The sequence below is a fragment of the Trifolium pratense genome, linkage group LG3 (genome assembly GCF_020283565.1).
Source record: "Trifolium pratense cultivar HEN17-A07 linkage group LG3, ARS_RC_1.1, whole genome shotgun sequence".
In the NCBI taxonomy this organism is placed as follows: domain Eukaryota; kingdom Viridiplantae; phylum Streptophyta; class Magnoliopsida; order Fabales; family Fabaceae; genus Trifolium; species Trifolium pratense.
In genome coordinates, this window is record NC_060061.1 from 30,999,656 (window position 1) to 31,016,733 (window position 17,078).

A 17,078-nucleotide genomic window follows, 5' to 3' on the forward strand; every position below is an offset into this window, starting at 1 on the left:
TTGACTTTCGCTAAAAACAAACTCTTACCAAAACGGCTTTGTCTAACATGCACCACTTAATCAAGTCGTGCATGGTGCACAAGTCTTCAATATTTTTATAATGAATACGAATTTTATAAAATCCGCCTTTGGAGGTAAAGTTTATATCGTTTAAATCATTCATAAATTTTTTAATTTTTTTTGAAAATCATTTGATATGTTATTGAAACTTATCGAGATTAACGGTATTCAATAAAAATCCATAAACCTACACAATATAAACTTTTAATCCAACGATGAATTTTGTAAAATTCGTATTCAGTATAGTGTTTTCGGTGACTTGTGCATGGTGCTTGAATGACTTGTGCACCATAGAATTTACATTAACAAGCAAATGTAGTCCGCCAAATATAAGGAGAATTGCTATTAGAAGTTCTGACAAGCATTAGTTTAATACTCCATGCTATTTTGACATTTACACCAAAACATATAATGACATAGTATCATACATGCTATTAGGAGTATATTAGTATAATGACATATCAAACATCTCTTAATCATACATTACAGACCAAAAGTCAAGTTTCATTCTTGTAATAAAAGTTGCATTTTTCACAAATATTCCTGTTGAATTAATGTTCACTAAAACAAATATTGTCAAAAAAAAAAAAAAAAATCCTACCAAAAAAACCAAATATATTCATTTTCCAGTCCCCCTGCACTTTCCTTCGTCAATGCTATTAGAAGTTTGGCCAAAACAGATCGATATTAAGATAATGACACATGAAACACTTCTTAATCATAAACTACAGTCACTTCTGCCATTAATCGTGCTCCACATGTGATTGCTAAGATTACAAGTATGTATGAATGACACATGAACACTGCATAATTTTTTCTTGAGTGTAGAAGGGATGTGTTTCCTTGAACTTCTCTAAATTTGTGGTTCAACTTGAGTACATTGAATAACAATGATGGTGAATGTCACACAGCTTGATTTGAAGCAGCAGAGCCTAACATGATAGACTTTTGTTTTTCTTTAGATGTTATCTGTGGCTCTTGAAAAACAAGAAAAAGAAGGATAACATTAGAAGTTGGCATCCAAATTCATGAAAAAAATGTAAGGCATGGCAAATGGTGACAAATGAAACGCGTCTAAACACGAAAAACACACAAAAATTATTGTTATTCTTAACCAGTAAAAGCATCGATTGAATATGCACTGTAGTAGTGTAGTTAACATTGGGACCAGGCCACATACAAATACATGTAATAAACAGGGCTTTGTCTAACATGCACCACTTGATTAAGTGGTGCATGGTGCACAAGTCTTCCATATTTTTATAACGAATACGAATTTTATAAAATTCACCGTTGGATAGAAAATTTATATCGTTTAGATCATTTATAAATTTTTTAAATTTTTTTGAAAATCATTTGATATGTTATTGAAACCTATCAAGATTAACGGTATTCAATAAAAATCCATAAACCGTTAATTTTGACGGGTCTCAATAACAAATCAAATGATTTTCAATTTTTTTTAAAAATTTTATGGATGATCTATACGATATAAACTTTCAATCCAACGGTGGGATTTGTAAAATTCGTATTCCTTATAGCGTTTTTGATGACTTGTGCATGGTGCACAACTTGAGTCACTTGTGCACCATAGACTTTGCCAATAAACAGAGCCAAAAAATATACTGCGAGTTTGCTAACAATAGGTCTTGTCTACAATGTTAAGTTTTAAAACTTTAGCATATTTCAGATCACACGATTACCAGTTTTCCTTTCAATTGTTCATATATGCAGAGGACTAAAAATGTAAAATCATAATTTTCAAAAAAACTCTACCGTCACAGAATCAGATATATCAAAGATCAAATAATTCACTATTCGATATGTATTTTAACTTCTAAATTGGTAAATAACAATGAGTTGTTCAATATTCGGCAAGTTTTCTTGATTGTGACTGTGCGATTTACAACACAATACCACTGATCAAGCCAAAATACAAGAAGGCGGCTTGGTCAAAGTCAATTAGTAAAATTCTGTCACATGTCAGTTTATGTTAGGGAGTTGATCTTGTTCAAAAATGTTAGGGAGTTGATTTTCTGTTAGGCCTTAATGATTCTTTTGATATGGTTAAATCTCAGACTCTGCTTTTAGATCCTCTGCCGCCTATGAATCGAGTCTATTCCAAGGTGTTGCAACATGAACGCAAGCATGGTTCTACCTCGGAAATCCCTAGTCTGATCAATGCTGCTGGTGGCAAGAAATTTGCAGGCAAAGGAAAATTCCCCTATAACAATGGACAATGCACCTATTGCGGCAAAACTAATCATATTGTTGAAAACTGCTTCAAGAAACAAGGTTTTCCTCCCAAACCTAAAGTTGATTCCTTAGTGAACAATGTTTCCCAAGTTGAAAGTGAAGAGTTGGGTTGTTCACAACCTGTTGCTCTCTCTGTTCAGTCTGTTATTCCTGGCCTCACCTCTGATGAGTGCAAAGCTCTTTCTGCTTCAAAAGTCCAATCTGCAGAATACAAATGCCACTGCTGTTGATGTTTCCTCTGCTTATCACATAGTTGGTTCCTGGCTCAAGCACAGGTACTACTGCTATTATCTTATCTGTGTTGGCTAATGAAATTCATCATAAGGCTGTAAGATCACCAAATGGAAATTTAGTTCAAGCTTCTCATAGTGGTAGTGTCTGAATTTCAGAGCATTTAGTTCTCACTGATGTGTTATTTGTTCCTGAGTTTAGCTTCAATTTACTCTCTATTTCTAGCCTTCTGAAAGCAACCAGGTGTTCTTTCACTTTTGTTGATAATTTGTGCTGCATCCAGGACTCACATTCGAGGAGGATTGGCATGACTAAACTTAGAGATGGTCTATACCTCATGAACTTATCTGCCCCTGCTGGTAATGTTGTTAGTACCTTATCCAATTGTATCCCTAAAAGTGCCATATGGCACTTCAGACTAGAACATGTCTCATGAGAAACTTGCTCATATGTGTAAGGATTTTCCTTCAATAGAATTTAATAAAGATGTTTGTGATATTTGTCAGTTTGCAAAGCAAAAGCGATTTGCCTTATACACTTGGAACCAGTATAAAGCTTCACATAATTTTGAGTAATTACATTTAGACATTTGGGGACCCTAGTCTGTTAACTCTATTCACAATCACAGATATTTCCTAACGATAGTAGATGATCATAGTCGATACACTTGGGTTATTTTAATGAAAGGAAAATATGAAGCTCGATCTCATGTTCAGAATTTTATTAAAATTTAATGATTTTTTTTTTTTGACGCAATTACAATTTAACATTGAGAAACAATTTAGTGCATCTTTTAAAGTGATTCAGTGACAATGGACCTGAATTTATCATGCCAGACTCCAAAACAAGTCTCCTTATTTTCTACTGTAAGTTGAGCTACCAGACTTGTCCGTGTTAATTTTTTTTGGGTCTCCATGTTACCTTGGTACTTCTGTTCCTCAAAGAGGCAAATTTGATGCAAGGGCCCACAAGTGTGCTTTCTTGGGGTTTAAACCTGGTGTCAAAGGTTATGAAGCCTATGAGATTCACACCAAGGAGATTATCATCTCAAGACATGCCATATTCCATGAGTGTATATTCCCTTGCAACTCTTCCCACCGTGTTTTACCTCAATCTAAATGGGAATATTTTAGTTTGTTAAAAAAAAAATGGGAATATTTTAGTCAAACTGCTTCAGCTGAGAATTCTATGCCATTAGAGACTTGTGAATTTTCTGCTCCTATCCCAGCTATTGACTCTCACCCTGATATCACCGCTGAACACTCTACATCTGTTCACGTCCAGCCTACTGTCCTCTCTGACCCCGCTACACCTGTCCTTTTTTCTACTCCCCTTCATGATGGTAACTTACATTTAACCACTGCATTTGCCTTGGCTACTGCACGTATCAGTAGTCCTCTATTACCCTCATCACACACAGATTTCCAACATATTCCTTGCCCTTCTCCCACTGAGACAAGCAATAATAAACCCACCTAGATATCGTACCTGTACTAGAAAACCCCCGGCTCATCTCAACGACTATATTTGTCTCACCTCAAACTCTACCATCCCCCATCCCATCAGTTCATATATTTCCTATGACTCTGTCTACTCCTCATTAATCCTTTGCTTTATCCCTTTCTTCTTTGACTGAGCCTACTACATATGCTCATGCCATGACTGACCCACGATGGGTTGCAGCCATGGATGCTGAGCTCAAAGCCTTTGACATTAACAAAACTTTGCAACTTGTGTCAGTTCCCCTGGTGCTAAGACCATCGGCAGCAAGTGGGTTTATAAAATAAAACGCAAGTCTGACGGCTCGGTTGAATGTTTTAAAGCACGCTGGTCGTCAAAGGATACACAAACTGAGGGTGTGGATTATTTCAATACTTTTTCTCCTGTTGCTAAGTTGTCCACAATTTGTCTCCTCTTAGCCCTTCCTCAAGGTGTCTTGGTTAGTGGTCCTAACATGGTTTGCAAGCTCCACAAATCCCTTTATGTTCTTAAGCAAGCAAGTTGAAAGTGGTATGAGATGCTCACTCGCCTCCTCACACACCTCGGGTACAAACAGGCCTTTCTTTGTTTGGTTTCCAAGCAAACAAAGTCAAGCAAAAACAGGAGAAGAAGACTTAATCAAAGTCAATTAGTAAATTCTGTCATGTGTCGGTTTATGCTAGGGAGTTAGTTGGTTAGAAGGGATATAATCCACTAGTTTCCATTTTATCCTTAGTAAGTACGCTAACACTTGTATATAAACAATTCTCCATCACTATATCAATCAAAAACTCTTTCTATCTTTCCCAGTTCTTCACATTTCGGTTCTATTTTTTTATACATAACATTAGGGAATTAAAATGAGTGGTTATCTGTTAATGATTATAGCAGTACTAGAATATATGTTGGTTCCTATTATTCCTAAGTGAAAATGAAAAACATAACGAATCGAATTAAAAGAGGGCAATGATATGATAGTATAGTAATAGTATCTTACTAGAAATGATGGCCTTTGGCCTGGTCTTGAACAGAATCTTATGTCTAACAATTCCAACAACCTGTAACTCAACCTCGCCGCAAGTAAGCTTAACTTTCTTGAGCACCACCAACGGTTTCTTCAAGGAAACTTTTGACCCTTGTAGTTCATGGTATCCAATAGTTAAAGTGTACACTTGTTCCTAATCAACAAAAGCAGCGATTAATTCAATTGGTACTATAATATTAAAGACGGAACAAAATAGTAAGTAACTTACCTGATTTGAAGGACGACAGAGAGTACCGATTTGAAGATTTGCAAGGGAATCTTGAAAACCAGGTTGTGATTCAACAACACCTTGCAATTCAACTATTCCCCATTCTTCGCAGTTTCCTTCGTTGCAATTGCACTTCACATGAATCTGCATCTCTTTTGCAACTTGTGTGTGAATCAGCCACCAGTATACAAACAAACACAATGAGTTTGGGGGTGCGGCGAACGAACTAGGGTTCTTAGTTCTTACTTACTTCAGACAGAGTGCTCAACAATTTGTTTTTTCCTTTTTAATAATTGTTAATTCAATGAAAAAGTTTGTGGGAAATCAATTCCCGCCCAAATTCAGATTATTATTACAGAATGTGTTAATTATTAGTTAACCTAGATTAACTGGGTGTATCTAATCTAACCTACTCATAAAAAAATCATTTGCTATAATACACCTACTTATTTTTTAGAAGGTATATATGTGTTAGAAAATGATAACTAAAAACAAGTTAAATATACCCTAAGGTATACCAACAAACTTTATTTTTTTGATTGGTTATAGTTCAACTGCATCACATTTGGTTCGATGCACGAACCATATGTGTCCAATCAAAATCCACTAGCACATAAAACAAAACTACAAGGATTGTTGGCGGTTTAAGCCGACAATAACAAATTTCAATTGGATTAATTACTCTGATTGGAATTTGGTTGTCCGGCATCCAAACGTGAACAACTTAAGTCAAGTTTTTAGCTTCAATTTCAAGTCAATTTCTTCCTACAGGTCTTCCATAAGTAAGTTTTTGCAATGTTAACATTATGTATCCTAATAATTGTGTAACATTATGTTTCTTTTAACCGATGATACAACAATGTTTTGGTGACTTAAATCCTACAATGATTTACTCCTACAAGCCGGTTATGCTAGTCATGCCTAAGCCGAATTGCTTTTTCGAAAGGATAAATCGATATTTACTTTTGAAAGCGGTTGGGCCTTTCCAATGACAATCGACTTCAATGGCGACGACTGTATGATACCACCACGATTATCCAAAGTTACCGAATGCTGGTACAAAACATCATAATGACTTCTTTGCTTGGATGATGCCTTTGGTGGTAGCCTCAGTAGCCATGATAGCTTTCATTGCTTGGAGAATGCATAGATACATATATAATGATATATTTATTGCATTTATATCCTCCATTGTATCATGTGGTGCAAGGATACATAATTTATATAAAAGACTGAATTAAGGGAGATAGTCTGTAGTTTAGACCTGGGAAAGAAGGAGATCTAAAAGTTGTGTCGAGTAAACTTTCGTCAAACTTTACACTATAATTTCATTCTAAGCGGAAATTATTATTGTATACTAACACATTTTATTTTTCTAATTGGTTACAGCACAAGTGCATCACATTTGGTTCAATGCACTAACCATATGTGTCCAATCAAAATCCATTGGCACATACGGACGCACACTAAGCAAAAAACAAAAAATTGGTGCTCTAAAATTTTGGTGCCCTTGTAGTCGCTCCTCTCGAACACTCTCTGAAACTCCTTCGCTCCTCCCGAACACTCTTACTACTTTTTTACTTGCATTTGACGCATTATGGGTGCCATAGAACTCCACTCATTGAAGCATTGTAACAAAATTTCGACTAAATGGAGCATGTTGTGTAGAAGGTGCTGCAGAATTATCAAGACACATAGCGATCATTAGTCCATTTGATTATGTCTCACTTGATTGTAATGTTTCCAGTGGGATCAAGTGGTCATTAGCTTGTGTGTAGTAGAACAACGCAAAGAAGATGAAGATTAGAAGCTTGGACATTGTTGTGAGATGGGAGAAAATTAAAATTATTGGTTCATCCGACATGTAACATAAGTTAGTAATGAACCACACACACAAAAAAAAAAAAAAAGAAGTTTGAAAACTTTTCAATAATTTTCTGTCCATATACAAAGCAAATTTACATATGTAAAGAATTATCGCAGCATGCCAACTCGAAAGCAAAGTTTCAATGTAACTTCAAAATCTTAAAAATACAATACAGGAACATGTTTCAATTTCAACATAAACCACCGCTAAAGGTTGTGTTTCTTGTTATAGAATGAAGGATGAACATAATCATTGTTACCAACCCTTGCTTGAAAATGGAATGTGATGGCTCTCTCAATTTTGATCTCTTGTAGCTTCAATATAAGCTAAGTATGTTTTCCACCATTTGCCACCAAAACATCTTCAACCAATCTTAAAGGTGTGAAAACCAAAACCTTTTCAATTTTCCACTTTTCTTATCAAGCATATCCGATAAAATTCACCGTGTTATATGGTATAAATGAAGGACTAGGTTGTTTTCTGAAATAACTAGTGCTTAGACTTTGCTATAGATTTAAAAATCCAACATATAAATAGAACAACAAAAATCGAATGTGAGACTGAATAATTTTGGTGGCCAAATCTCAACGGCAGTGTTGATGTATCATGGCTAATTGATGCAAACTTTTCTTCAGAGTTTCCTCTCCTGTGCACATAAAGAAAAAGGTAAAGAGTTTTATCCGTCATTCATGGATGATTTATACTTGGAAGATTGAAAACGGGAAACAACGGTAAGTTTGGCGAAATCACAATGCCATTGTGACTTCTCCTATGTAGCTTTCGTGAAAATCACAGTGGCACACTGTGATTCCTTCAAACTTATACCATTTGATCCAAACATGAAATGGAAACATGAGGCACTTTTTGTAATTAAAGTGAAAGCAAGAAATAGAAACAAAAAACATTTTCTCAAACCAACCAAGCTTTAGTTTTTTTTCATAAAGTTTCATGAATCTTCATTTCATCTAATCTTGAATAATGGTGCATCTGTAGCCTCCTTACTTTGTTGAAGACAACTTACATAGTCCAATTCTAAATATTCATGCAAATAAATCCGTGATTATATTCAACCAGAAATAGCACATACAGCACAGCTCTACTAGAGTATACCTTAGGATGTTCTTGATTGATCCCCAAAGAGAATTTGAAGTTTTAGTTCCCTCGCTTGAGGCATCACTTTTTGTATCCCTCCACATGAAATCATTGAATTTTCCTTTAGGTATCCCTGGAAAGCACATTTATGAAAGATATCATGAATAATTTTTTATTTTTTCATCCAATAGTATCCAAGTAAAACGAACTATTACCACTGTCATCAGAAGAAAATGAATGACCTCTCCTAGATGCTCTCAGTGAAGCTAACTGCTCAACAAGTGCACGTTCCATGCCACTAAAACATGAATTTGAGGAGAATGAAAATATATCACAACAATGAGAAACTTCAATAATGCATTCATTCAAGAGAAAAACCCCATGTTTATAGTAGACAGTAAACAAAGAAATATATACAAAAGTCACTAAAAAACTACTTTGTCATGCAAAGAAAAGAAGTTCAAACTAATCGTGAATAGAATTGATGATAGTTATGGTAGCTAGGGTGCATGTTGAGGAAGCAAAGAGGTAGTACTAGTGTATAAACTGCTAAAGTAATACTCCCTCCGTTCCTTTTTAAGTGTCGTTTTAGCATAAAGAAAAAAAGTGTTCTTAATTTGAAAAAGAAAAAAAAAAAGTCCTTCTTTCACTTCCCCTCCAAAAACCAACTCGCAAACAAAGCCTTAGAATTTGGATTGGACCTAACTCAACCCCTTACAAAATTGGCTTGTACAGTGAGAGATACCTCACATTTATAAACTCAATTTCAGGTCTTATCTCATCCAATGTGAACTCTTAACACACCCTTCATTCTCAGGATTAAGCATTTGGAGCGTTGCCTAAAGACAGTAGGACACTCATAATGGGTGGCTCAATGAACCATCTTAGCTGTAAGTTGAGAGTGCTTCCCATTTATAAACTCGTTTTATATCTTATCTCATGATTCTCATCCAATATGAAACTCTTAACAATTATTTCAAGTTTAAACTTATAGTATTTCATTTGCAACTACCGGAAGTTTCCAATAACAACATTAAATGCAGTCATAAAAGGGAAATAAAGGCTTACCTATTAAATGGTTAAGTAAATAAACATTGAAAATTGATGCTCATGGACTCTTAAATAAGAGTACACAAGTATTCTATCAAGACGTATTGACAGAACTCTAAGTTTTCCAGCACATTCAAAAAGTCTAACTTAGATAACTATGATAAATAGTTTTTTGAGGGATATAAGAAATCAGTAAAGATGGTAAAAAAAAAAATACAGACCTGATATCTTTAGGAATATGAACATTTACAACGAAGTAATGATCGCCCCGAATAGATGGTTTATTCATGTCAGGGACTCCCAATCGTGATAACTTTACTGAATGTCCATGTTGAATCCCTGAAGGAATTTTAAGGTCCCTGAAACCTTCAACGGTTTCTACCTGGAATAACAAGTTTAAAGTCAAAACAACATTCAAAGACATACAACAGGAAAAAGACATTCCTTTACCAAACCATACTTTAAAGATGCTTATCACATTTTTGTTCTAGTCAAATAAGATTCGAAAAGTAGGGAAAGATCCCTAAAATAAGTAAAATCCTTAAATGACAAAGTTACCATAAACTTTAGCATATTAAGGAAAGATTCCAATATAAGACAGATTTCTAAAAGAATATAATTATCTAAATAAACAAGTTTCTCCATTTTGCACCATAATGTTGCCATTTTTTGGGTATAATTAGTACCTTTTAACAGACCAAGTTTCTCCATTTAGCACCATAAATGTTGTCATTTTTGTAGTTAATTCATACCTTTTTAACAGACCCTAGTATTGCCTCTGTGAAGTCAATGTTAATCTTTGAGTATAAATGGAGACCCTCTCTCCAAATTCCTCGTTTTTCATCAACATGGAAGACAACAAAAAGATCCCCAGTATAACACCTGAAAAAATGCACCAAATTAATGGTCAGCACTAAGCGCTTATATGAGTTGAAATATAGTGATTCTGAACATCTTTCTGCTTCTGGTTGCAAATCAATACTCTGTTAAAATAGACAGTTTTAATTTCACGTACTTTTTGAAGTTCTCTTTGGTCTCAAGAACATATGATACCATTTTTCATCATTGCACAAAATGAACTGTAACAGTTTTGTGGTAATGTCTAAAAAAATACTCATGGTGTTAAGCATAGGTTCTTTCATTAGCATCAAAATTGATAGTTAAGAATACTGGAATGATTATCCAAAACAAAGAAAAGAATAAAGGAACGAATATAGGGAAGTTCCTCATAAGTCACATAAGGCTTATACCAGTAAATAAGCTCAGATAAGTCAATTCATACACGCCCTTATTTATTTAACAGTGATGTGAAAAAGAACTACTTTGCAATCTTTTTAACAACTTTTTTTTTTCTTTCACTTTTACTATATATATAACTGGAATGCACCCCACAAATCAAAGCATAAGTCAATATTAAGAAAAAGAGTGTACATGTGATGCTAGTTCTTGTAATCATGTATTATAGATATATCCTATGAGGCTATAGAGTTAGTGCCATGATGCTAACCTCCTCTTATCAAAATTCCCTTCACCACGAATTTGCATCGTGTCTCCATCATTGACACCAGGAGGAACAGTCACTTCCATTTTTCGTTTAGCTTGCACACGACCACTGCCATCACACTTTCGACAGCTTTCTTTGATTATCATACCGACACCACCACACTTGGAGCAGGTAGAAACCTGAATATCACATGGCATCATTGAATATACTCTTGTTATAATGTCTCAGATAATTTAAACATAATTGGAAATATAGTCATTCATTTATTAAATCTATTTAATTTAAATTACCTGAGACATCATTCCAAACGGTGTTTTCTGAGTTTTCTTCTCTCCTCCTTTGCCACCACAATTTGTGCATTTTTTAATGTCATTCGTTGATTTAGCTCCTGTACCATCACAAATGTTACATGTCTCATAACAAGAAACTTCGATCTTTCTCTTTCCTCCAAAAATAGATTCTTCAAAGCTCAAACGAAGGTCATACCTGCAATGTAGAACAAAATTAAGTTAATGCTGTACACTGCCGACAAGTGACAACTGCCTTTTCTCTGTAACAAGAGCCAAAATTTACCGAATATCATGGCCACGGTTTCTATTGTTTCTCATAGTGAAGCTGAAACCCCCTTCATCGCTAAACAGTCCCTCCGAACGACCAAAGTATGCATCAAATAAATCAGAAGGATCAACCTGATAAATTCGAAGGCCATGAGCAGTTAAAATAAAAAAAATAAGTACTTTGGCGGGAAATGAAAAAACAGGAACAGTTTTAATTCTGTAGAACTACATCACCATACCAAAGAGTCTTAAGTTCATATTGACATCGTAGAAAGCAAAATACTTGAATATAGACATACATACCCCTGAGGGACTGGCCGGTCCTCCATTTTCTCCTTGTAGTCCTGACTCACCAAAGCGATCATATAAAGATCTTTTCTCATCATCTGATAGAACCTATTTGCATACTTTGTTACCAACTGAATAAAAAGAGACGGATACAGATATGGTATGTAAAAGTTATAATCCATGAAGTCAGATAAGTAGTATCCATAAATTTCATTAATCCAGCCTTGTATACTAGGTGGAGAAATCACTAGCTCATTGCAATGCCAATGTTCAGACTTCAGATCACAAGCAAATGGATAGCATAACAGAAGATGAAAAAAATTATGGATGGTATGGTATGAAGAATAAAGCATGTTAAATAAATCCAAAAAAAAAAAAAAAAAATTGATCATGCATTTCTAACAATAGAAAACATATCATTGTAGCGGTAGAAGTATTACCTCGTAGGCAGCACTAATCTCTTTGAACTTCTCTTCTGCTCCTGGGCTTTTGTTCATATCTGGATGATACTGATCCCAGAATATAAACATTATTATGAACCAACATTTCCAAAAGCTTATATTGTTGGATAAGAGTACATTAATGGGGTGGTTACATTTAAAATACCCTGTCATGGCCCTTTGGGCTTAGAGCATGGATAATAAATAAGCAAGTCATAAAGCACGGACACCTCTATGATTAGGAGTGTCACGGTGTCCAACACTCGTACGACACGTGTCAGATAGTTAAAACAGGTGTCCAAAAAATCATTTTTACCTTTTCTCCGACATTCCTTGGATCGGTGCCGACACGTATAAGACACTCATACAACATGTGTTGGACAAGTGCTCCAAAAAAAATTATTTTTTTCTTTGCTTCTACTCTTCTTAGACACATATTAGACATATTTACAAGGACTAAAAATGTGTCGAAACAATAATGTTGATCAATGACGGATTAAAGAGATTACATTTTTATAGTGACAAAAAAATTGAATTCTAGACCACATGGTCATTACGACTCTAGTATCATGTATGACCAACACTACCAAAAGTTTAGGTTTTGGGTAAAGGTGCGCAAATGATCTATATCTAACAAACAAACCTTAAGTTGTATATTACCAGAACTATAAATGCACCAAATGGCATGTACACATATTTCTTACAGCTTTTGAATTGCTAATTTCAGTTAAATCCAATAAATGGAATTTCTTAAAAAAAAAGTCCAATAAATGGAAGGTCTTAACAATCTCAATTTCCGATTATCATGGTTGTCAAACTCAACAATATGTATAAATTCATGGTATCTTTGTAGACTCGACTCGTGGACCCGGGTGAGTTTACTCAATGCAAACATAATGTTCAAAATATTTATTATACTATATAAATAAACACAATTTAATCCTATTGTAAGTAACTTTAACTATATAAGTATTCTGAAAGCAACCAATAAATTAGACTAAGACAGCCCAACCCAAGTTTATGTGAGCCTATTCGAGTTTACATAGAAACAATGGCATAAGTGTGTTAAATCAATTTTGATACCTAGACTCGTAAACTCACACGATTCTACAAGTTAGCTTGAGAATTCGACAACCATGACGATTACTAATGGTAATAGGTCATGGTAGACTGGTAGAAAGAGGACATAATCATTAATAAAGAATTTATTTCACACGGATTAATGAAGAAGAAAGGAAGCTACAAGAACAACTAAGATGAAACAACAACAACAACCAAAGTCTTGCCCCATTAAGTGGGGTTGCGGCAGTTCTAAATTGTGGTAATGCGATATTAAGGTTTTAGAGGTTTCCGCAACAGCATCACAACCGCAATTGCGGCCACATTATCATGTTTCACATTGTAACCGCGACAACAAATGCATTTTAGAACCATTGCATATAATAGACTATATCAAATCATATCTAAAGATAGACCATTCAACTACAAACTTTCTTAATGGTTTGACTTGCAATGTTGCTTTAACTAAAGGAGAATCCTCCATGTGATCTACCTCCTAAATGATGCTCACATGGGTTTTCACTTTTCCCTACACATGCCCAAACTACTTTAGAAGAAATTCTACCATCTCTTCTGCAACATAAGATGCCTTTACTTTTTCTCTAACAATTACTTCTTCTCTAAAAATGATGCCGACAAAGCCACATTCTACAAAAATGAAACTGCTTCATCTTCGTGCTATCCTTAAAAGGTCTACTTGTTTTGTGTTGGGTCGTGAGCAGTGTTGTCGATGGTAGATTATGGAGGAATGCCAAACAATACGCCATATAAACACGGCACTGTTAGTGTGACTTTGGCACCGACATGGTGGGGCATCCCTGCACATATTGACTATGGAAGTTGTCAAAAAATCTGCCATGCCATTCCTCTAGGCAGTGCCACGGCGGCAATCATTTAACAACACTAGTCGAAGGGGACCCTATAATATAGAGGGATCATCACACTGGGTTCATTTAGCTCATTCCTATTCAATGTGGAACTAACCAATCACACTTGAATTCCAACAGTTTGCTAGGTTTTAAATTAAGGTGTGGAAACGAAATCAATTTTTAACCACAATTATCTAGAAAGCTAGTGTCACTACAATTTCTAGTATTCTACTCCACCAAGTACACCTCATATGAAATAGAAAAAAATAAAAAATGTAATCATCAATTTTTATTAATGTGACATCAAATAAGCTATCTAGCGGCGCTTATCGAAATAAACTGAAAACAACAAGTTGTTTGCATAAGCTCTTCCAAACAATCTCATAAGTCCTTATGCTAATAGATAAACTCGAATAAGTCAATCTAACTAAACCCTTGGTTGGTCTAATATGCTAGAAATTACTGAAATCTCAAACTTTTAATTATTAAAAAAAAGACAATTATAAGCATAAACTTCACATAAACTCAATAAGTAGACAAGCCAGATTCCAATTCCCCACATTTTACTCCATTTCCCCAAAAACCAAACACGACCCATAAAAATTACCACTGAAACGAATCAAAACAAATAACAAATTGCAAAACCCATTTAAAAATAAAAGTAAAAATACCTTGCGCGCTAATTTCCGATAGGAGGTCTTGATTTCTTGCAACGAAGCATTGTTGGTAAGATTCAAAGTTGAGTAGTAATCATTTGCAGCTTTGGGTCTGACAAGTGAAGCAAAACGAGAGCGGTTTCTGGTGGAGGAGAAAGGGAAGTTGAGGTTTGAAGGGGTGGCAACTGTGAAAAGGGAAGAAGATGGCATTGATAATGGGGTTTGGTTTTGGAATGTAGAGGAAGGAATTTCATACAGCTAACAAGATACCACAAGTTTAGTGTAACTACCCGTGTGTTTTTGGAATGCAGAGGAAGGAGTTTTTTTTTTTTTTTTTTACTCAAGTACAAGTACATACAGATCATTTATGTTTATGAGCAATGCTAAGGACACACTCCCAAACAGACTCTCTTAAACACACCACACATTATTGGTCCACGTCATCTAATTTCTCAATGCTATTACCTTTTAATCGGCTAAACAAGTTAGCCTTTCTTCTTTTTTTACACTATTTTCTCTATGCTATTTTATTATTTTATTATTGATGACGAATCGTCACACTCTCTAATTCATGCCTATTTTAGCAACATTAGATGCATTTTAGTAGGTTTTTAGCAATAAATATAAGAGAAATCTAACCATGAGCTTGATTACTTGTTTTGCAAGAAAACAGGAAAAATTGCAGGAAATTGAGGATTTTCACTACGCTGGGGGCGTAGCCCATCACGCGCCGCGTGATGGAGCTCACAGGGAGCCAAGATTTTCACTCTGATCACGCGCGGCGTGATGCCTTACCACGCGCGGCGTGAAGCCTTGTTGAAGAAGAAGATTGCTCTCTGACTTGATCACGCGCCGCGTGATACAGTTATCACGCGCGGCGTAGTTGATGGATCTGCAACCACGCGCGGCGTGATAGATCTGGCGCGCGGCGTGGTTGCCTTCTGTATATATAGTTTCTGCATAATTCTGTTTTCGGGGGGAAAATTCTGCTACATTTCATTGATATTCTGATTTTCTGAGCATTGGATCCTGGACTTCAGTGGATAGCTTCGAGCACATCAGCGGCATGGATTCTCAAGCCATGAAGTTGAAGCGTGGAGGCGAACGAAGCAACATGAGGAGCTAGATTTCTCGTGGAGGTAGGATCTAGGATAGCCTAGAATGTAGAATAATCTGATGTAATCCTGCTACATTGTATGATTTCACTCTGTTCATAGTATTCGCTTAATGCAAATCTATACTTAATGCCTTACGATTCTTCATTAGCGTTGTAATGGATCTAGATTTAAGTCACGTGCGAGAGTATTGGTTTAATTTCTGAACTGAATTGCATTAAGCACTTGAGTGTTTCCGGTCGAGAGATTGAAACATAGAGTGTAGCGAACGATCAACGCGTTTTCAAATACTTCGTTGTAGGTAGCTTTCATCCGAGAGATCGGAGGAGTATCGACAACGAATAGGGTGGATTTTGACAAGAGATTGCGATTCACCACCATGTTGATCCAGTTGCGAATACTTGAGTGAATTCATATTGTTTGGTAGATTGCATGTGATTAAGCTATAGACTAGGTGATTCCGATGATTCTACCTCGCTTTTCCACTTATTGAATTAGCACGATTTTCTTACCGTCAAATTACTCAACCAAACCCCCAAATTATGTGTATTCCTTGCATCATGTTTATGAACACTATTGGACTCGTTTAATCACACAATCCCTGTGGATCGATATTTTTATTACTACGTGGTATTTCGTTCACTTGCGAAAATATTCCATCAAGTTTTTGGCGCCGTTGCCGGGGATTGTGATTGATTCGACAAGGCGATAGTGTTCATATTTTCTGTGTTTTCTTTATTTTTCTGTTTGATATTTTTTCTACCGGAGCGTTCTACTTGTGTGTTTCCTTGTGCATGCGGAGAACAGGTCCAGTTGAGCTACAATTCGATCCCGAAATTGAAAAGACAGCTCGCGCAATTCGGAAGGCAACAAGGGAGGCTCAAGCGTCAAGAGAACAAGCTTTGCTAGGTGGCACACCGGACTGTCAAGGACAAATCTCAGCCACTATGGAAGAAGAACAGGTTCCACCGGTTCCTCAACCACCAAGACGTACTCTCGGTGATTATGGGAGAAGAGACAACGACGCGTTGGCAAATCAAGGGTTTCAGCCGGCGAATCCTGTCTCATTCGACATCAAGAACACGGTCCTTTCCGCCCTAAAAGAGAATCCTTATTCAGGTTCGGAAGCTCAATGCCCGAACTTACACTTGTCTCACTTCTATGAAGCCTGCGACTATACCGATCCACCGGGGGTGAGCGAATCGGACAAAAGACTGAGGTTATTCAAGCATTCTCTCACCGGCCGTGCTAAAGATTGGTTAGACACGATACCCGCCGGAACGATTGAGACTTGGAGACAGC

The 17,078-nt window shown here is 35.9% G+C and overlaps 2 protein-coding genes and 1 long non-coding RNA gene across 4 annotated transcripts; 1 reads left to right on the plus strand and 2 right to left on the minus strand.

The window, feature by feature from the left end:
- Positions 1 to 453: 453 nt before the first annotated feature.
- Positions 454 to 5,567, minus strand: LOC123918812 (chromosome transmission fidelity protein 8 homolog). The gene is made up of 3 exons (XM_045970963.1): positions 5,280 to 5,567; positions 5,024 to 5,204; positions 454 to 1,037 (listed from the first exon to the last, which is right to left on the minus strand). The coding sequence occupies exons 1-3, from the start codon at positions 5,427 to 5,429 to the stop codon at positions 964 to 966; spliced, it is 405 nt and encodes a 134-aa protein (XP_045826919.1). The 5' UTR covers positions 5,430 to 5,567; the 3' UTR covers positions 454 to 963.
- Positions 2,451 to 3,141, plus strand: LOC123918813. The gene is made up of 3 exons (XR_006812932.1): positions 2,451 to 2,591; positions 2,831 to 2,906; positions 3,054 to 3,141. It is a non-coding gene; the product is annotated as an uncharacterized LOC123918813 (long non-coding RNA).
- Positions 5,568 to 7,181: 1,614 nt separating the features above from the next.
- On the minus strand, positions 7,182 to 15,004 carry LOC123916649 (chaperone protein DnaJ-like). Of its 2 annotated transcripts, XM_045968166.1 has the most exons (11): positions 14,677 to 15,004; positions 12,078 to 12,146; positions 11,653 to 11,745; positions 11,366 to 11,481; positions 11,083 to 11,278; positions 10,796 to 10,971; positions 10,041 to 10,170; positions 9,510 to 9,670; positions 8,454 to 8,536; positions 8,257 to 8,371; positions 7,182 to 7,792 (listed from the first exon to the last, which is right to left on the minus strand). In XM_045968166.1, exons 1-11 carry the CDS (start codon positions 14,869 to 14,871, stop codon positions 7,636 to 7,638), a joined length of 1,491 nt encoding a protein of 496 aa, XP_045824122.1. In that variant the 5' UTR covers positions 14,872 to 15,004; the 3' UTR covers positions 7,182 to 7,635. The 2 variants fall into 2 exon arrangements, with proteins under 2 accessions (XP_045824122.1, XP_045824123.1); XM_045968167.1 differs by lacking the exon at positions 11,653 to 11,745 and having other exon boundaries at positions 14,677 to 14,996.
- Between the last annotated feature and the right edge of the window lie 2,074 nt (positions 15,005 to 17,078).